This window comes from Pyrus communis, chromosome 13, assembly GCF_041283825.1.
Source record: "Pyrus communis isolate YQ-2024b chromosome 13, ASM4128382v1, whole genome shotgun sequence".
Lineage (NCBI taxonomy): Eukaryota > Viridiplantae > Streptophyta > Magnoliopsida > Rosales > Rosaceae > Pyrus > Pyrus communis.
Genome location: NC_142577.1, coordinates 19,475,095 through 19,496,737, shown reverse-complemented (window position 1 = coordinate 19,496,737; position 21,643 = coordinate 19,475,095). Strand labels below are relative to the sequence as shown.

Here is a 21,643-nt window from a genome sequence, read left to right as displayed (position 1 = left end):
GTTAGATATTATTTGTGTTTAATCTTAAATAAAAAATTTCAAATGATTTCTGACCGTATGATGTACGATAAACGGTTAGGATGTGAGGATCCTTAGGATCTCCACAATTTGGATTCGGATGGGATCCAAATCCCAAAAAATAGATCAAAGTGCTGAATAAATGGAAAGCGTTGTCATTCAAATATGTGTCATCGAGTTAGATTTTCATCTTTGAAAAAATTATTTAAACATGGATGGAGATGGCGGGTACGTTATGATTTTACAAGCCACCAAACCACAGAAATTGAACACATCATGCTTGCTAGCAGTAAGACGAGGATTCACCTGACTGCCATATGGTAACTAGATTAAGATAAAAATCCTAGCAAATGATAATGACACACCTACTGATTTTAAATTCTTACGTGATGGTAAGAAAAAAAAAAAGGCATGGAAATCACAAGCTCAAGCACGAAAGTTGATTAAATTAGTCCAATCTTATCTTTAGAATATATGCTAATTGTCTTGATGATTGAGCTAAGCATCGCACAAAGTAAACATCTCTTTTGATTAAGGCCCTGTTTGATATTCCAAGAGTATGTTGCATTTGTACACCTTATTATCATGACCCCAACAAAAATTAGAGGTTCTCCTTTCATTAGGGTCACTTGTCTTCAGTGACGGACCCAAGAAAAATTATTCGGAGAATCACATGTAAAAGTTTATAAACAGTTTTTAGACATATGATAACTTTAAAAATTAAACCACAGTTCCATCATTCATAACATATAGACAAATAACAATACACGTTATAATTGTCCACAATGTTGTTTTGACCAGGTAATATTTAAAAGAATAATAATATGAGCAACTCTTCTTTGAGGCATTTTATCACACAGTTAGAGTGCTTGTGTGAAGGCCAACTCCAACTTTCTAAGTGGCAGCATCTAAGTTATCCATAAATATCCATCGAAGTTCGGAGGGTCAGCTAATTCTCTATGCTGTTGAGAGGCTTAGTGGCGTTCGCCTCTGCTTGTGCTTTTTCGATTTTAGATTCTTTTATGAAATGTAAGTATAAATATTTTTGTTTACAACAAATTTTTTTTGGTTGAACTGTTTACCGTCAATTAGTAGTCTTTTGTCAATTCGTAGAGTGATTTTATAACATTTTGGTGGAGTCTCAATCATTTTCATGAAAACTAGTATATGCCCACATATATAAAATGTGTGTAAAATTTTTCATTTTTGTTTTTAAAATTGAATGAGAGAGGAGGAGAGAGACAGAACGTGAGAGTGGGGGAGAGAAAAAGAGGTTTATTTTTTTATTTTTTTTTAAATTAGAGATTATAGAATCATCTACAGGCTTAAACAAAAAACAACAAAATTTTATTTTGTGAAATTATGTTATTATTCTTAACTTTTTTGTTGTGATAAAAGAAAAAAAAATATATCTTTTCACTTTTTTTTTATTGACAAAAAAATTTTCATTAATATGTAGTTTAAATAAAACTCGACTATGTCAATAAGTTTTTGTAGTACGAAAAAGAAAACCTAGTCAACAGAGATGGGCCTGATTCCTCAAAATCCAAACACAGAGAGCAAAAAGGAGTACAAGTCGGGAATTCCCCACAACCACCCATACGGCACCCAACTTCACATTTATGTCCACCCAATTTGGATTAGTTAGATATAATATCGCTTCAATGTGAGAAAAATTAAATGCTCCGAGCTGGTGAGTATTGTGGTCATGAACATAGTGAAATTTTTTATAGCCTTTTCAGGCTCGGAAAGAATCAAGATAACCGCTTGCCACCAATTGTTCTCATATTGTAAAAGGAAAAAAAAAACAATTATTGTTGTTCAAAAAAAAAGAAAAACAATTAATTTTTCAAAATAAAGAGAAATTGGAGAAGAACAAGTGGTTTGTTTTATTTTTTTTTTAGAGAAAAAGAATGAAGACGACGGTGGTAATTGGCAAAATTAGGGATTATCATACGATCAACTCCCCCACGCTCCACCTCCTCCGCGTGCACAACATCCCCCAAAACGTTTCGTCTCCCTCCTTTCCTCTTCTCTCCAATACGTCACGTTCTAGCAATAAAAAAACACGGCAACCGCCCTGTATCCGTTACCCTCTCTCTCTCGCTCTCTTCCCCTCTCCCTCCCCACTAACGCCACAACTCCTGTCCATTCTCTGCTGGTCCCTCTCTTCTCTCTCCTCCCTTTCTCACTCTAAAAGACCTTAACCTCCATCTCTCTCCATCTCTCTCTCTCTCTCTCTCTCTCTCTCTCTCTCTCTCTCTCTCTCTCTCTCTCTCTCTCTCTCTCTCTCTCTCTCTCTCTCTCTGCGCTGAGTGCTGACTTGAAGTCTTTGGATTTTGTTTTTGGCCCATTTGAAAAATCAATCCTCATAAAACAGAAGTATATCTCTATGTAATTATACCCACAAACAGTATTATGATTAATTAATTAACTCTAATCACTAATCAACTCTCTCTCTCTCCCCCTCCCAAAAAGTAAGAAGAGAAAAGGCAAAGTATATATATATATATAACCTCCTCCATGAATGCTTCCTTGCTTCCTTAACAACCCATCTCCCTTGTTTTTTAAGCTCTGCATCATTCATTACTAGCAAATATCACTGACCTACCAAACAAACCAACTCATCAAAGCACAATCCCAGACAGGACATATTTTCCAATCCCATTTATGCATATGTTTTGCTTCCACCCTACACATCTCTGCTCTCTCTCTCTCTCTCTCCCCTCTCTATCTCTCTCTAAAAACTTGATCACTGCAAAACCCACATCCCAGAATACGATTCCGAGCTCCAATGTCTAAGGACCCGTCCCAGCCAGGCCCAGAAACCATGCCATTCTTCGAAGCTTTCAAGAAGTTGAAGCGTTTGAAGCCGTTGGAGCCGTCCCTGGGCGTTCTGGGATTCTTCTTTGCCAGTGTTACTGTGATTTTGTGCTTCTTTTACTTGGATTACAGAGCTGTTGTCAAAGAGTTTCGGTTCCCGGGCCAATCGGCGCGGTTCATGTGGCTGCAGAGCAATAACGGGTGGGGCAGGGACCGGAGGGTTGAGTTTCTGGGAGAAGAGGGTGGTGGGTGTGACGTGTTTGAAGGGGATTGGGTGTGGGACGAGGCGTATCCGCTGTATCAGTCCAACGACTGCCGGTTTGTGGATGGAGGGTTTAGGTGCTCTGAAAATGGCCGCCCTGATTTGTTCTACACCAAGTGGAGATGGCAGCCCAGGCACTGCAACTTGCCCAGGTACTTCAATCTTTTCAGTTTTTGGTAATTTTCGATTGCGGTTTCGGAATGTTTGGTTGCTGAGAAAGAGAGGGAAAATAAAAGAAATCATCAAAGTTGAAATATGTCATTTCTTCTTAGTCACATTGATTTCCCTTTTTATTATGAGAAATGATGTGAATATAATTTATAATTACCTGTGGAATTGAATAGTTTAAGTTGACTTGCTCTATATACTGTCTCAGCTATAATTTGCAGGGATAAGAGTTTGATTGTTTTCCTGAATTTTCTCAGCAACCAAACAACTTGAATCCAACGACGTAATTTGGAGTAATTTTCAGGGTTAGGTAAAATAAAATGTCACCTTGACAGTGATTTAACTTTTTTGGTTTCATCTCAGGCTTCCTGTGAGCGTTCCGTTGGTAAATACGGCAAGTTTGAATTTTAGTGTCATTCCTATTTAGATGTGGACTATATTTTTTTTTTTTTTTTTTTAATTTTGTCCTTCCTTGTGTAACTCTGTGTATGCTTTATGGTGACATTTTAGAGTTGTTTATGTGATTTTATTTTTTACACTCAAAATTATTTTTCCTGTGGGGATAACGAACAGATTTGATGCCAAGTTGATGTTGGAAAAACTGCGTAACAAGCGGTTAGTGTTTGCTGGCGATTCAATTGGAAGAAACCAGTGGGAATCTCTCCTCTGCATGCTCTCTTCCGCAGTTTCTAATGAGGATTCGATCTATGAAGTGAATGGGAACCCAATTACTAAGCACAAAGGGTTCTTGGTGTTCAAATTCAAGGATTATAACTGTACAATGGAGTACTACCGGTCTCCATTTCTTGTACTGCAGAGCCGTCCTCCTTCTGGAGCTTTAAGAAATGTCAGAACAACTCTGAAGGTGGATCAAATGGATTGGAATTCCGCAAAGTGGAGAGATGCAGATGTGCTGGTCTTCAACACAGGGCACTGGTGGAATTACGAGAAGACTGTAAGAGGGTAAATCTTTAATCTCAATCCTATTTGACTACTTCACAACATTCACTCGTTTGCATTCGCATGAACCCTTTACTGCAATGTATGCGACCTTAGTGGAATTTTCAATGAAGGGTCTTAAGGAGGTAACTCTTCCGATCCACCCCAACTGTTCTCTTTGTTTTTCGCTTTCTAGATTTGGTTTTAATTAAAAGAAAGTAAATGGTACCTGAAAAAATGTTTAATACTGAACGATTGCATCACATCAACCTCAAGTTTTGGTCGAAAGTTGATGCAATTGGTGTTAGGACTTGTGCTGATGGCTGTCTGTAGTGTTTGGAGTATTGTAAGTTATATCACAAAAATGATGGACTTGGACTTTAGGACTTGTTATATGTGGGGATGCAATGAACCTTGGACTTTAGGGATTATTTCAAGTTTTATAGTTTTATACACAATATTTCTTCTTTCATTCTGATTCTCCTCGAAGTGGAAGGATTAAAAGTTTCAGTATGTTTTGTTCAGGGGTTGTTACTTCCAGGAAGGGGAGCAAGTAAAGATGGAAATGAGCGTAGAAGATGCGTATCACAAGTCCATGGAGACTGTGGTGCACTGGATAGACACTCAAGTAAATTCAAGCAAGACTCAAGTTTTCTTTCGAACATACGCTCCTGTGCATTTCAGGTTCGTTTTGTTACTTGAAATGATTGGTTTTCTTTATTGAACGCATATCCTATCAACGGTTCAGCATATTCTAGATGTCTTAGACAATTGATACTGTCATTTGTACATTTTCACAATCGCCAAAATCATGAATCCATCTCTTTTTTGATCTTTTCTGGTGAAGTAAGATACTATATGCAAATCTTTTATGAAAAGCTGAAGTGCTATGCTTGAATAATGCAGAGGTGGGGATTGGAAGACCGGGGGAAACTGCCACTCGGAGACACTGCCTGAGCTAGGTTCCTCAGTGGTGCCTCCTCAATCATGGGATCAATTCAGGGTAGCCAATGTTGTGCTATCAGCTCACTCAAACACATCACAGACGACAAAGATTGATATACTAAATGTAACTCAAATGACTGCACGGAGAAAAGATGGACATTTGTCTTTGTACTTTCAGGGTCCTAAACTTGGCCCTGCACCTCTCCATCGCCAAGATTGCAGCCACTGGTGTCTGCCTGGAGTGCCTGATACATGGAACGAACTACTCTACGCGCTATTCCTAAAGCAGCAGGTGATGGGCACATATAACTCCTCAACTTATAGGGCACAGGTATGATTGAACCAAGTCTCCTGTTTATATGTTATATGGAAGAAACGCTTTGATGCGCACAGCAATGATTCCGAGGGGAGAAGGGAAAAGATCAAAGAAACGGGCAGATATCATCAATTTTGTCAGGATTTCGAGTTTCAGGTTGATGGCAGGCCTCAGATTCTTATGTTAATAGTGCGATAATTTATGCTTTATGGAGGAACACCAGAACAGCATACCTTTGGAGGATAGTGTAAATTTATAGGTTTCCAAGGGTTAATTGAATCAAATTATGAAAGTTTAAACTTATAGTTTGGTTTTTTCTTTTTACTTTTAATTATTAAACAGGCACTGTAATCCTTTGGAAATATGTAATTAAATAGCTTTTTTAATATATCGTAACGTTAGACACTGTCTTAATTCAATTTCAACTCATCAATTGAGAATCATCAGCAATGCTCATTACTGTTTTCTTACTCTCTTCTACTTTTGCGTGTGTTTGAACTCCCCAGTTTCAACCTTTGATCGTTTTTCACTACTTTTTTATATTAGAGGTTCGGGTTTCAATTTGAATTAGGGGTTCTAAATCTTTGTTCATTTTTCACTACACATTGTATATAAATACGTAGTTAGACCCATAATGTAAAGCTATTGACAATGAGTTACGAAAAATATTACTACATCACAAAAATAAGTACAACAAAAAAATCTGAACGCAGTCCCTCTTTGTTTCGATAATAAAAATTTAGAAGTGAAATGTTTAAGTTCGAATCTCATGAATTTGATACCAAATTGATGTACTCAAAAAAAAGAAAAAAAAAGAAAAAACTAAAACAAAAATACTGATTTTTAAAATAAATAATAAAATTTAAATAGGGATTCCAATGTGCTATTCTCCCGGGTTCTAAAACCACTCCGTTTCGCTCAGTGAAAGTAGAAAGATTCTCGCCTTCTGTACGTTGGGCCTTCTCGTCTCATCAGCAAACAGCGACCAGAAAATGGCACCACCGTCTACCGCCGAAGACAGCCGATCCAGGGACCTCGACAAGCTACTCCTCCGCGCCGGAAATCTCGTCGGACCCACCTTCGAACCCGGCCCCGGAGTAAACCTTTCCCCCCCCTTTTCCCTCTCTCTCTCTACCATTCTTTTCTTTCGATCGATTGTACGATTTCGTCGGTTTCTTACTTTTGCTTTTGTTGCAGCTGCGAGATGACCTCAAAGAGTACGCCAGAGTTTTGGTGGTCGGGGCTGGTGGGCTGGGCTGCGAGCTGCTCAAGGACTTGGCTTTGTCTGGCTTTCGGGAGCTCGAAGTCATAGACATGGATCGTATCGAGGTTTCCAATCTCAATCGCCAGTTCCTCTTCAGGTTATTTGAAATTTTGTTGGTGCCTTTTGCTTTAATTTGTTATGGGTATTTTTTTGAATCGGAGAGTTTGTTGAATATGCTTTTTTATTGCCCCGTTATCGCGGTCTTTCACTCGCTATAGAGTGTCGAAAACTTGTATAATCTATCAATACTTTAGTTCTGGTAAGTGATCTTAGGCTGAAGTTTTCGGAGAAACCCGACTTTCAAATCTTAATAGTAAACTTATCACTGAATCATTCATGTTTGTGTATGTTACTGAATGTCTAATATCTCAATATTAGGATTCTATCTGCTTCGGAATCGTCTATTTTGATATCCGTTCCTGCTGCGTTATACTAATGAATACTGTGGTTTCCTATCTATTATATGCATTATCGATTTGAAAAACAAGGGAAGAAAAAGAGTTGGAATGTCAATTTCTTGTTACAGTGCTTTCCTCATGAAATTATTGTTGTAGACTTGAAGATGTAGGCAAGCCAAAGGCTGAGGTGGCTGCAAAACGTGTCATGGAGAGAGTTAGTGGTGTAAATATCGTTCCACATTTTTGCCGGATTGAGGACAAGGAGCTTGAATTTTATAGTGATTTCAGTATTATCGTCCTTGGTCTTGATTCCATTGAGGCTCGGAGCTACATAAATTCTGTTGCTTGTAGTTTTCTTGGTTGGTACTTCAACCTATCCATTTTTCTCATATTTTGTCTCTCTACTACGTTTGTGTAATTCATTAAAAGTATTATACGACTTCAGGTGTTCCTGTAATTATACTTGCATTTGTTCTTTGTGTGGTGCTGATTATTGACCTTCCTTGTTGCTCTAGTTATTGATAATTACAGAGTTTATTTTCGTACGAGAACAGAAAGAACAGATTTGAATAAAATAGTCCCAGAAAATCCTGCAGAGGATAGATTTTGGTTATTAAACTTGCTATCCAAAACTGGTCCCGTTTTGCAACTTTAAGGTGTAGAGTCTAAGGTGTCAAATTTGAGAAACTGACTCCACTACCTTCCTTATGATATGCATTTGCAACTTCAAGGTATCAAAATTGGTCTAGTTTTTGGTTTGAACTTTTGTCTCTAGTGTCGGATATATGTATAACTGTATTTTGGGGCTATTGTTTTTTTGGTCCCTGGTAAAGTCCTTATGTCGTGGCTGGCCTTATCCCTTGCTACCCTTTATACGTCATTCTTGAAATGATGAATTGCTTTTACTTTACTATATTTGAGCTAATGTGGCCCTTCGCATTTTATTTGTTATTCTTTTGGAAGAGTATAATTCTGATGATAGCCCACAAGAAGAAACCATCAAGCCTATGGTGGATGGAGGGACTGAAGGTTTTCAAGGACATGCTAGGGTCATTATGCCAGGGGTCACTCCATGCTTTGAGTGCACCATCTGGCTTTTTCCCCCTCAAGTGAAGTTCCCTCTATGCACCCTTGCAGAAACCCCTAGAACTGCTGCTCATTGTATTGAATATGCTCATTTAATCAAATGGGATGAGGTGATACATTGCCCAAAATTTCAATGTTCTTTCCCCTTTACTTTTCATTACACTTTATAACTGTTGCATGAGAGAATTGATGGAATGGCAACTCAAAATGCATTCTACAAATAGGTACATAGCGGAAAGGCTTTTGATCCAGATGATCCAGAGCATATGAAGTGGGTCTATGATGAGGTCAGTGAAGTAAAGTTATGGAGTGATTTACATTTTGTTTATACTGATGTTCATTTTAACTTAGATTTTGTTGTTCAATATCCAATAGGCTACCAAGAGAGCTGAGCTTTTCGGTATTCCAGGAGTCACATATTCTCTTACTCAGGTGCATATGTACTTAAAGATGTCTGTTTCTCCTAAGATTATTTTCCTTTTAAGATTTTATGCCACTTAACTGCATAGTTTGGCTTGGGTGTTAATTAATAAGCAGATTATGTTGTTTACAGGGTGTTGTGAAGAACATCATACCAGCTATTGCTTCCACAAATGCAATTATATCAGCTGCATGTGCACTAGAGACATTGAAGATTGCATCTGGATGCAGCAAAACACTATCAAACTATTTAACGTGCGTTCCATTCCTCTTCTATACTACTCGACTTATCATCTTGTCCTAGATGTCATAAGTCATAACCAGTATGGTTGCAAATCTATGTATAGGATTAGTGAATGATCACCCGCAAAATAGTTTAGGATTAGTGAATCCCCCCTATCCTCTTAATTGCATTTACTCCAAGTTTGCATTTCATTATACTTAAATCTCTAAAAAGTTAGATTGCAATGCTAAGGTTGTGAAAAGTGCCAATATCTTCTTACATTGTCAAATTAGCTTGCTCTAGATGCTAGGTCATTGTTGAACATTATTTTCAAAATTAAAGTGAATGGCTGCACATGTTTCATCTAATCAAACTTGTAGCAAAAGGTTAGATTTCAATATTTACCTAGTGTTCGGAGTCTTTGTAGTTATAATGGTGCAGCAGGTCTCCACACGAAAGTGACTGAATTCGTCAGGGACAAAGACTGTATTGAATGCGGACCAGGTGTTCTTGTTCAACTGGACACCTCAATTACTTTGCAAAAGGTTATTTTCTATTTCCTTTGATTTGCTAGAATTTGGTTTCTGTGAACATATCTTTGGAGAAAATTTAGTTTCGGTGACATTCATGTTTAAGTTTCAAAGTCCTGCATGTTAGTTATATTCCTAAGATATAACCGGAATCTATTGCTCGTCGGATGAAAGCTATTGCATGTCTAGGAGGCAAATGCTATACTATGTTTTAGTTATGATCCTTTTGATCTTCGCTTTAAAACCTTCTGAGTAGTGATATTTATGTTCCTTGGCGTTGCTTTTGATGTCAGTTCCGCTTGTTTTGTCTTCTATTTTAAAAGGTTCGTGTAACTTAATAAACAAAAAGGGATTCTAGTCTCTAATTCAACTTATGGTAACAGTTCATCGATCTACTTGAAGAACACCCGAAATTGCTATTATCGAAAGCAAGCATCTCACACAGAGGGAAGAATCTGTACATGCAGGCGCCACCTGTACTGGAAGAGATGACCAGATCAAACCTAAGCGTACCACTTTTTGAGCTAATGGGTAAAGTTGCTAAGGATGTTGTACATGCGAGCGGTACAACCTCCAAGAATGACAAAAAGACTTCGTGTCTGAGAAAGTTGCGTGTTAGTTTCGAAGGAGTTGATGGGATCACAGATATGGATACCGCAGGAGAGGCATGAGTTTTTCACTGGACCTAATCAAAGACCAGAGGAGTGACAGAGCTTTTGAAGATTCTCTCACAAATACGATTGAAGCAAAAGGCGGGATTGGTGAGGCAAGGTTGAAAACCATTCTAAGTTGTAAATTTTGTCTTGGAATATTAATATCTCGAAAGATAATTGATCTTTTACTATGACCATGAGAGCAATGAGATTTTACAGTTTCAAGTTGCCCTGAACAATTGTTTTGATGAAAAAGATGACGGTTTTCCGGTTATGGCCAATGGATTCACGTCTTATTTAGTCCGGTGCTACAAAATGCCTTCTTTTTACCTCCTGTTCTAATGATTGAATTAGTCCGTTTGGAATCGCTTCAGTAGAAATCCTTGGGAGGTCTTCCTCCACTAGCAGGTCTTTTTCCGAAAAACTTCATTTATTTGGGCTCCTATTGCTTGTAAGCGCTTTTGCTAGAGTGCTTTTATTACAAACATGTTGAAAATTTTATCAAAAAATACAAGTGTAAATCGAGTAATCACGTACCAGTTGTTTCTTCATAAAGTGCTTCAAGATCTGGAATCACTTTTTAAGTTTTTCTGTGAAACATAGGATAGTATTCCAAAACATGCTCTGGTAGAAGATACTAGTGTAATTTTCCAAAATACGAGGGATGCCATTGCAAGACAAGTTTGAAGATTATTTATGATTGATTCGCAGCCAAGATGATCCAAATATCCGAAACTTGATTGCCATTGAAAAGTCAGAGTATGAATGCGCAGCTGTCAAGTTAACCACAACAAAAGTAAGATCATGGGAGCTTGAGGATGAGGCTGTCTTTCCAAATTAAATAGTTCAAAATCCCCAATTAATTTGAGGCCTATGAGCCTATGACCAGCTTCAAGGTTGGATCCCACATCCAACCCAACATTCTACTCCGAGAAATGAGGATATTGAGTAATCCTCGTTCAACTAATATAATATAATAATCAAATAACATGTGAAGTAAATTACCAAATTAAACACCATTGTATTATTGAGAAAATCTACTGTGTCACTCTAAAGCTCAACCAAAGCCAACCATGAAACTATGATTTTTTTTTTTTTTTTAATTTTTATATTTGTAAAGAAATCTAATGCGTAATCCAAGTGCATTTTTCATGTTTACAATTTCATCATCTGCTACATATCACGTGATAATTGCTACAAACACAAAGAAATATATTTTAGATCGTATGAGTATTGTAAACACAAAAGAAAAGAGATGTATCACAAAATAAGATCTTTTCATAACTATTTGTTATGCTTCAATCAATTGTCTTCTTAGGGGTCATGATATTCCATGCAGCACTAATGCTCAACCAACGCCAGCCATGAAACCGTGTGTAAAAAGGAGGTGGACCATGCAATGAAACATGCAAGTGGAAAGAAAAGAGACAATATTGCATCTTACTCAGTCAATGCTCTTGCAATTGACTGACCGATACAGTTTGTTCCTTGAAGGGGGAGGGAGATGAATGAAGAAGTGGGAATAAACAAGCACACACAAAAGATCAAATTTATCTGCCAACAAGTCTATTTCTCTAGGCATGAATTCCGGCCCACATGTTACTAAAGCTCAACCAAAGCCAACCATGAAACTATGATTTTTTTTGGTTAAGAAATCTAATGCGTCATCCAAGTACATTTTTTATGTTTACAAATTCATCATCTGCTACATATCACGTGATGATTGCTACAAACACAAAAAAAAAAATATTCTAGATCGTATGAGTATTGTAAACACAAAGAGATGTATCACGAAATTCACGACGGTAAGATCTTTTCATAACTATTTGTTATGCTTCAATCAATGGTCGTCTTAGGGGTCATGATATTGCATGCAACCCTAATGCTCAACCAACGCCAGCCATGAAACCGTGTGGAAAAAGGAGGTGGACCAAGCAACACCGTACAATGAAACACGCAAGTGGAAAGAAAAAGAACAATAATGCATCTTACTCAGTTAATGCTCTTGCAATTGACTGACTGATACAGTTTGTTCCTTGAAGAAGGGCGGAGATGAATGAAGAAGTGGGAATAAACAAGCACACACAAAAGATCAAATTTATCTGCCAACAAGTCTATTTCTCTAGGCATGAATTCCGGGCCACATGTTACGTAACCCTAGTGAACCAGTTGGTGCTATTTGCACCCTTGGTTGATGGATTTTCATGCACATCACACTAGCTCCTTTCATTTTCAAAAAAACTAACCCATTATTTTGGTTTTGATTTTTTCTTCATTTTATGGCTTATACAAGATATGCATATGAGGGCTAATTGAACATGGATGGATGATATGTTTACTCTTCAAGTTAAGTATTACTAAATTTATGTGTTTCCGAACTTATGGATTGGATTCGGTTAGTGTAAGAACGTCAATAACGAGTGATGTTGTTAGCTATCAGCGAAAGTTTTCATTAGTTGAGTATTAGTGCTTTACTAATAGAATAGTAAGGCTTCTCCGTTGAGTGAAGCTGCAATAAACACAAGTGGATTAGTAACGAGAACATGTTAACCATAGTGAACCAAATGGTTCTACATGCACCCTTGTTGTTTGTGATTGATTTTCATGCATACACATCATTCTCCTTTAATTTTAAAAAAACAACACATCATTTTGGTTTTGATTTTTTCCTTCTTATTTTTGCTTATACAAGAGATTCGTTATATATATGATGTCTAATTGATGGATAACTTAGTTTATATTTTATGGTATATTATCATTAAATGTACGCGTTTTCTTATTTATAGTTTTGATTTATTCAGCATTCTGAAATAGTCGAGAAAGAGTTATGCTCTGATTGTTGGCGAACTCTTCCATAGGTTGGCCGCTAAACGCTTTACTAATATAATAGAAGCTGCTAGCAACACGAGTGGATATGACAATTTCTCCTAATTTACCTACATCCTTAAAATAATACTGTAAATGAACCATGTTTGTTTTGTGTGGACGTGTATGTGAATCTTGAACCATAAACTAGGTCTTTTTAGGGAAGTGGATGTGAGAGGCAGAGAAGTCATTTACAACCAAGTATGCAAGTTTTGCTAGGGATTTTGAGTCGTCCATCTTGGATTGGGATATATCTGGGTGTGGGTTGTTGCCGGCTGTTCCTCATCTCTTATAGGGCAACTGGATAATATGATGACACACAACATGATTCTTGCGGGATCAGTGGGACTTAAATTACAGATAGGCCAACTGCCACCGTAGACCCCACCACTCCACATGGCTGCGCAAAGCCATCCCCTTCCCTCCCCCCTTTGCTTTTCCCCTATTTAAAATCCCTACTTATTCCCTTTAGATTTTATCAAGAGAGCTTCAGATTTGGAGACTTTTAAAACCCTTCACTGATCAGTCTTGCTTAACACACAGAAAAACTCAAGTTCTAGATTGAGCTGCAGGCATGGAAGTTGCCATGGAGAAACTAGAGGATGACTTGTTCTTTGCAGACTTAACTAAGCAAATCTCCCTTCTAATTATGGATGATGAGGAGGACCCTATGGCAACTTACCCTTCAGTTTCTCTTCAGGTATACACTTCATTTGCGGTGATTGTAATCGTTTATCTTCTTCTTCTTCTCCTTCTTCTCCATCTTCTCCTTCTTCTCCTTCTTCTTCTTCTATACTGGATACCCTAGCAACTTGTGGACGTAGCTCATATTCATGCAAAGTGATTTCCGCAACCTCTTTTCCCTCTTTGCATATTCTTTGTTTATTCCTCGCATTTGGAATGAATAAGCCAAGCGATGTGCACAAGAAGAAAAAGAGTGTGCGGTAACCATGTTAAATATTAGTGTCGTTGTGTGTGATTGTTTACTTTTGAGCTCTTGATCGCGTTTATATCGTTTTATACTTGTTCTATCTGGGAGATGAAAGGACTGATTAATTGTGCTTTGAATTTACAGGCTTTCTCTTGTGCAATCCATCCACCTGCACATCCTGTCTTTCGGTATGAGCAATCCTGCAGAAGAGAAACCAAAGGAACTGGAGTTTTCATCCCCCAATCAACACATTCAAGAAGAAAGCACAGACAGGGAAGGTTTGCTTCATACAACCCAAAATCCCACAGATCGTCACAAGCTGATCACAACAAAAGGATGGTTTCCCAAGTATCTTCGGACTGCGCTTTTAGACCGAAAAATGGATGAGATTTAGAACCAAAATTATTAAGAATTATTGTACAAGGCAATAAATTTCTGCTGATGAGTCCCTTTGCCAAACATGGCAAGCTTTAAGGCAAGGCAAGGAAAGGCTATTTACTTTTGTTCCCTAATTACTCTGTCAAGGGGAAGCTTACCAAAGCGTATAGGTTTGTACCCCCTTTGAATTGTACATGTGTGGGGGATTTTTCGGTTGGATATAGGATGAGCTTTTCTCTAATTCATTAAATCGTTTTATTTTGATTTCAATTTGATTATTTGTCCAAAATGTTGTATGGCATTAGCTTAATTTGAATTAAGTCAAGATATGTGAGTTACGTTAGTTGATCAGGGCAATTTGTCCCCTTACTTGCACCCAAGTTCGAATTTTCCTTCCCGTAGTATGGAATAGTTTAGAATAAGGAAATTATTTCTACACACCTTTTTCTCCATTTTTATACTCTGCTTGTTCTTGTTTGTTGATTTTCTTTATTCTATTTGATCTAATGGTCAGAAATATATAAGCATAACGTGTAAATGTGGAAACAGATGGTGTGTTGAAATCCATTCCGCTAAAATACTTGCCAAAAATGAAAGTTCGATTGAAGGCAACATAAATGTATGCCAGATCTAATGAGAGTTACATTTGTAGTAAAAACAAGTACTTCAACCAAGTTACCCTAGTTGGTGAGCATAAACCCAATTGGGAAAACAAAGATCTTGGCACGGATTGAGGTGCAACATTCAGACAACAAAGCTTGGCAGCTTGCTGGATCTGCAAATTGGAAGAAAACATCTTGGAATCGTTTTATGCTTGGAATTATGGAAAGGAAAAAAAACAGATGATGTGGAAGTTACAAGCATGTGAGCTATTTGCCAACCTATAAAGGAAAGCTATTCATTTGGGTATAAACATATGTTCTTGTTTAAATTATTGGAATCAATTAGGGCCGTTGGCAAAGGAGCTGCATCATTGCAGATCATTGCAGGCATCGATTTTCAATTTTCTCTTTAATCATGATCATACATAATTAATCATGACATAATTAATCACTTCTCTTTTCCTCTCTGAACTTTGCATGATGTTTTGTGATTGATACTTTATAGAGTCGTTAGAGTAGTATGATTGAAGCTTAATCACCAAACCCTACTCTCATCATTATTCACTAAACTTTTTCATTTGCGATGCAATCAAGCATCTAATTTAAAATCAATTAGCAACAAATTAATAGGTTCTTGGTCGGACTTTCATGGCATAATAATGAGGATGATGTGGTGCAAGAGGTGTTACATTTTCAACATGAAATTTTACATGTAAGACTCATCTTGAGTTGTCAATTATTATGAAAAACAAATAACTTGAAAGTCTAAGTAATTTGATCTTCAATTTGTTTGATTCTCATAGTGATTTATATTGATTGACAAGAATCATGGAATCGAGATAGTTCAGTTGGTTATTTGGAACCCTAAGTAAGATATACTGTACATACCTTGGTGAGACAACATTTTTGGTCTAATAGTGATTAGGTGTCTCTCTCTATTAACTATAATAGGCGGTTTTAAAGGAACCCTAATCACTATATTAAGGATGTCCCTGCTTTCACAATACACACGTTTCATTATGAGCAAACCCTATCATTGCTGAAACACTTCCGTTTGGTGAGAGTAGAATACTCATTTATCATCCGTAAGAGTTGTGTCTTCCGTATGCTACAAATAAGTTAATTGTTATTGGTGTATTAAATCTGTGATCCTAATGTCTTGTTGTTCTTATGATTTCATAAATATCTTATGTTAAACAACTCAACAATTTCAGTAAACTTAAAAGTAGCTCTATTATACTACTATCAATTCATTTCTCACTTTAACATGTTTGATTAAACAGTTTTCGCTAGGGTTCGAAAACAACTCTGCAGACTCTTCCCTCAGAATGTCACGTTTCGATAGTACAACTACATGCATGATCATGCATTTGTTTCAGAAGGCATTCCTTTCATTTTCGATGCCATGTTTGAGTTCTCTCTTTAAAGTCTAAACACCATATTTTCCATTTCTTTTAGGAATTCTTTTCGGTTCTTTTTCTTATATAGTTTTCAACTTTTGTGTCCCTTCCATGCTGGCAGCCCAGCAAGCCACCTGACCTCTCACTTCTGATACAGGCCCTGTCGGCTGAGGCTTACATAGAATTGTTGAGAGTGTGAAATCATAATTATCATATATCGAAAAATTGAGAAACTATGTATGAGTTTATTAGGAGTTGAGTTGAGTCTTTCACGTTTTATGGTAAAATATCAAAATCCTTTATGTTATTAGAATACTTTTCTAACGTGTTGAATCAACACCCTATTATTAATATATTACGATAAAACTTTAACTTCCTTAAAAACTTCAGTAAGTAAATAATTCTTTTGTGTGCAAGTGACCCTTTATCATAGTAGTGGAAAGGCGTTGAGCCCTTGTATGACGTCATGGGTTCAAATTCTGGCGTTAGCTAATCTAACAAAATTTATCGTTTGACAAAAAAAAAAAAAAAAAAATCTTTTTGTGTAGTAACGTTTCCAAACTGGTAGTGGAACAATAAAAAGAGAGACTGACAAATTATTGAAAACAAATAAGAATATTTGTCAGGGAATATTTGCGTTGATTTTGCTTTGAGATCTAGATAGCTATTAGTTTTATTTATTTTTCCTTCTTTTTTGGATGAGATTTGAGATTTGAGATTTGAGATTTGAGATTTGAGATAAGGGATTTATAATTCCCAAATTTCAAAATAAACAATCGGTGAATTATTCAACGAGAATGAATCCATTGGTGCCGCACTATACGTTTGTGTCCATCCATATCTTGGAATGGAATTGAAAGCTCAACATTTGCTTTTAAAACACAAGAAAATGTCACGATTCACAACTCATGATAGATAACAATACGGAGATTCTTAGCAAATTTTCGGTTATATATATATATTTACATTTTATGTAATCACAAAAGGAGAATCATGCAAAAGTCCGTGGTAGTTTCTTACTTTAACATACCTTGAGATTTGATGAATTATATAATTCAATTTTCAACTCATATGTGATGAGTCTTATGTTAATGTCTTTTATTTTTATTTTTTGGAACAAATGATGATATCTACACTAGGACGGTGAGGGAGTAAGCTAAATCTTACAATAGACTAATCATAATAATGTTGTTCATATTCATCTTTGGCGAAAATCGAACATAAGACCTCTCACTTACATATAAAGATGAATATAGTACTAAATAACAGTTTATATGGTAAAGTAGAGTATCGATAGATGGAAAAAAAAAATATATATATATATATATATATTAACACTCTACATATAATTGAATACAGCCTACACTTATTTTCTCCATTAAAATTTATCTTAATAATTATATTCTCGTATTGCCCGCATACCCGACGCTACTTACACACCAAACTTTTCACACACACCCCCATACTTTCTGCGAACTCTCCACTTTTTTTCGGCCAAAGAAATTTCATTTAAACAAGTGACAAGATCTATTGGCTGCCAAAATAGGCTACTTTGTTTCTCCATCGTTGTCTCCTTCATAATTCTATTTTATGCTTCCCTCCTTTTGTCTCCAAATTTAGTTTATTTATTTGTAAACCAATCTCTCTACGATATAGAAAGATTGAAGATAATGGGATAATAATTTTTTTGCACCCAAAATAGGTGTGATTTCTCTGTGGTTCTAATAAAATATTTGACAAATATTAAATTTAAGACAATAAAATTAAGAAATGTTAATATAATAATTAAGTGTTAGTGGGTCACAAAGAAGTTACACTCATTTTGAATGCAGAAAATTTGATCTCAGATAATGGAGGGTGGGAGTTACAGTTATGTTCAAGTGAATGATTTTGACTTTTGAGAGCTTGAGAAAAGTAAGTTTGGGGCCTAAATAGTTATTTCATATTAGGGGTATAGTCATTTAATAGCAAACTTAAAGCTTAATTTTAGCTATGCACTTTGTAACTCTATTTTGATCTCACTTTGCTTATGGAACTCAAAAAGTCATCACTTTACTCTCTGAAACTCAAGATTCGTTCCGCTTTGACTCTTGGATTCTCTCTTCTCCCTAAAACTTATAGGTTGCCTTCTGAAACATATGTGGAACTCAACACCGAATAAGACTATGCTACATGTGTAATAAACTTGATTATCAATCTCTATTATGCGTTAACATTCAACAATAAGAGAATATTAAGTTTAAAATAAATTGAAAAGATGAAAATAAATAAATAAATAAATTGATTAGTCTGGCACACCCAAATTAAACCCACATAAGAAATGAACAGATCTAAGGTAATGTGAAGCGAATTTTGAGTTTTATAGAGACGACTTTCAAGTTTAAGGGGGTAAAATGGGATCAAAATCGAGTTCCAGGGGCAAAGTGGAGTGAACTATGAGATTTAGGGAATAACGTGGGATTGAAATCGAGTTCCAGGGGTGTAAGCCTAAGTTTAATTAGGAAAGTACTTAGGGTGGGTAGAAAGTATGTAATTAAAGTCTCATATGATTCGCCACTTTGTACTGCGTATTATTTTTTAATTGTAAATGAGAGGTATTAGGTTCGAATTCAATTCTCCCTAAGACAAAATCGAATTAAAATTATTATGGCTAATCCATTATGAAATTTATTCCAATATAATTATTAATATTATTAGGCCTGGTTGCACAACTTAAGACCCAAACTCTGCCATATTTCAGTTCAGGTGGGCCAAGGCCTGAAAATGTATTTCCTGTCCGGGTCTGTGCGGCCCATATTTTAGGCGGAGATCACAAAGTAGTCGCTGAACTGAAGTACACAACGCAAACACTCACACTATCAACGCTTTCGCATCTCCGTCAATGGCGGACCTCTCCTTCCTCGCCCTCCTCCTCCTCCTCCTCCTCCCGCTCGCCCTCCTCTTCCTCATTCTCTACGTCATAGTCCGGCCCCACCCCGTCAACATCCCAATCAAGAATCGCCACGTGTTCATCACCGGAGGCTCCAGCGGAATCGGTCTCGCCTTGGCCCACCAGGCCGCAACGGAGGGCGCAAGAGTCTCCATCCTCGCGCGCTCCCTCGACAAGCTCGAGGAAGCAAAGAACTACATCCAGCTCTCCACCGGCATCGACGTGTCAATCTTCGCCGCCGACGTCCGCGACTACGACGCCGTATCGAAGGCAGTGGAGGAGGCGGGTCCCATCGACTTGTTGATCGTGAACCAGGGGGTGTTCGTCGCCGAGGAGCTCGAGAAGCAGGGATTGGATGAGGTGAAGTTCATGGTGGAGGTGAATCTGATTGGGAGCTTCAACATGATCAAAGCCGCTCTCCCCGAAATGAAGAAGGGAGAGGACCGTGGGCCCCGCTCGATCGCGCTGATGTCATCCCAGGCCGGCCAGGTCGGAATCTACGGCTACACGGCCTACTCCGCCAGCAAGTTCGGGCTCCGTGGCTTGGGCGAGGCTCTGCAGCAAGAGGTGATTTCTCACGACATTCACGTTTCTCTTGTATTCCCGCCAGACACAGACACCCCTGGTTTGGCTGAAGGTAAAACTGTAAAAGAGTTGTAAATGTTGGACGTGGAATTTGATTGTTTCGCCTTGAGTTTTCATACGAGCGATATTCTACTTTAAACTAATACAAACTGCTAAACATGGGGAGAGGGATTCGAACTTGGATGCATTGGATTGTTAAATGCAGGTAGGGAGATTCAAACTTTGGTGCATTGGGGAGCACATCCTCTCTAGACAATGTGGCTTCGCGTGATTTCGCTCTAATTTTGATATTCAATTGTTGTAGAGAACAAGAGGCGGCCGCCGCTGACTGGCATTATAGCGGAGTCGTCTGGGGCGATGAAAGCCGAAGATGTTGCGAAGAGGGCTTTGGATGGGATTAAGTCCGCTTCTTTTATTGTGCGTTGCAACTTTGAAGGGTTATTGTTGTCCATTGCCACTGCTGGGTTGTCTCCTCAGAGGTCGTTCGTTATGGCATTTTTTGAGGTGGTTGCAGGTGGTTTGGTTCGTCTTGTTGCTCTGTGTTTTCAGTGGAGTTGGTATACCAGCATACAGAAGTGGCAAGCACAGAACAAGAGTAAGTATTGTTTCATATCGCGGTTTAACGGATTATGTTTTAGTTTTCGGTTTGATCTTACTGCATTAGAGATTATATTTCCCAGACACATTGCCAATTGTTTGTACATTTCCTGTTGTTATCCAAACTGCCTAGTTTAACGAATGATGCTGCCGGGCTTAGATATTTAATGCATTTGAATTGCTCGTATTGCGTATCCAACTTTGCAATATGGTCCATGATCGGAGGGAATGCAGGACTAGCTCCGCTGTAGCTGACTTTGAACGGTTGTCATTGCTAGTTAGTGGGAGATGAACTCATGAAAGTGAATGCTGCTCCTGCTTATTCATCTGTCGTCGTAGAATATGTGCCCCAACAGTGGCATCTTAGATTCTTAAGAACCAACTTTCCCTCCGATCTAACGCAACAGTCTGGGAATCCGATTCTTTTCTTTTTGGAGTGTGCTATCCACGCACCGCATTTTACTTCTTACACACCTCTTGATAATTTCTGTCCGTTGATCTTCTTTAATTCATCCGATCCGACGATTGAAAATTAAAAAAGTGTGTGAGAAGTAAAATAGGGTGTGTGGATATCACACCCCTTCTTTTTACTGTGATGATTTCCTTGCATGTTTAGTTATGAATGACACTTGACCGATTCTTGTTTTTCCTATGATTTTTAATTTCAGGGACCTGAGATTCGTGGTGCTTTGTATTGCACTTAGACTGCAGCTGTCGGTTGTGGGTTACTTTGGTCCGTCGAGTCTCTGACCTCATCCAGGGTCAAATCTAGTTGTAGAATAAAAGAAGTATCACTACAAAACTAGGGCTAAAAACATTTTTAAATACTTACAAGAGAATATGGTAATTGTAGTAAGAAATAAGATAATTGTAGTAAGAATAGTCATACCAGGTGTTTCCACAAGGATTGAATAAATAATTTGTATTTAAACTAATTCTTAATTGACTATTTAAAATAAAGTTTGGAAAGGGTTTGATTTTGAAATTTAAAATAATAATAACGAATTTAATAAAAACCCCAAAATGACTTTTTTCAAAGTTTGAGATGTCCTGAACATATAAGACCGTTGTCAAGACACCTTAGATGCCAAAAAGCTCAATTAAGCCTAAAATGTCACTTTGACAGCATTATGCGTTGCTTTCATTATTTCATCGTCATAAATTATCCACCAAGTAGAAAAATCTAAAACTTTGACACGAACATCCTTCAATTAGAATTACTTCAAAACTTGTCCATTTGATCAATTTTTGATCAAGAGGAAGTCGAATATCCTACATTGAGAATATCAATCAAGGTATCAAAATTTCACC

At 37.4% G+C, this 21,643-nt stretch overlaps 4 protein-coding genes across 4 annotated transcripts; all 4 read left to right on the top strand.

The window, feature by feature from the left end:
- Window positions 1-2,008: 2,008 nt before the first annotated feature.
- Window positions 2,009-5,885, top strand: LOC137737121 (protein trichome birefringence-like 10). Its single transcript, XM_068476504.2, has 4 exons — window positions 2,009-3,255; window positions 3,845-4,234; window positions 4,736-4,894; window positions 5,117-5,885. Exons 1-4 carry the CDS (start codon window positions 2,813-2,815, stop codon window positions 5,490-5,492), a joined length of 1,368 nt encoding a protein of 455 aa, XP_068332605.2. The 5' UTR covers window positions 2,009-2,812; the 3' UTR covers window positions 5,493-5,885.
- Window positions 5,886-6,007: 122 nt separating this feature from the next.
- On the top strand, window positions 6,008-10,345 carry LOC137737014 (NEDD8-activating enzyme E1 catalytic subunit). Its single transcript, XM_068476356.2, has 9 exons — window positions 6,008-6,568; window positions 6,669-6,832; window positions 7,290-7,492; window positions 8,097-8,329; window positions 8,444-8,506; window positions 8,595-8,651; window positions 8,773-8,894; window positions 9,290-9,407; window positions 9,776-10,345. The coding sequence occupies exons 1-9, from the start codon at window positions 6,464-6,466 to the stop codon at window positions 10,061-10,063; spliced, it is 1,353 nt and encodes a 450-aa protein (XP_068332457.2). The 5' UTR covers window positions 6,008-6,463; the 3' UTR covers window positions 10,064-10,345.
- Window positions 10,346-13,075: 2,730 nt separating this feature from the next.
- Window positions 13,076-14,562, top strand: LOC137736151 (uncharacterized). The gene is made up of 2 exons (XM_088682388.1): window positions 13,076-13,610; window positions 13,986-14,562. The coding sequence occupies exons 1-2, from the start codon at window positions 13,485-13,487 to the stop codon at window positions 14,226-14,228; spliced, it is 369 nt and encodes a 122-aa protein (XP_088538514.1). The 5' UTR covers window positions 13,076-13,484; the 3' UTR covers window positions 14,229-14,562.
- A 4,489-nt stretch (window positions 14,563-19,051) lies between these two features.
- Window positions 19,052-21,267, top strand: LOC137738384 (3-dehydrosphinganine reductase TSC10A-like). The gene is made up of 3 exons (XM_068478019.2): window positions 19,052-19,787; window positions 20,040-20,330; window positions 21,001-21,267. Exons 1-3 carry the CDS (start codon window positions 19,103-19,105, stop codon window positions 21,006-21,008), a joined length of 984 nt encoding a protein of 327 aa, XP_068334120.2. The 5' UTR covers window positions 19,052-19,102; the 3' UTR covers window positions 21,009-21,267.
- The last annotated feature ends 376 nt before the right edge of the window (window positions 21,268-21,643 follow it).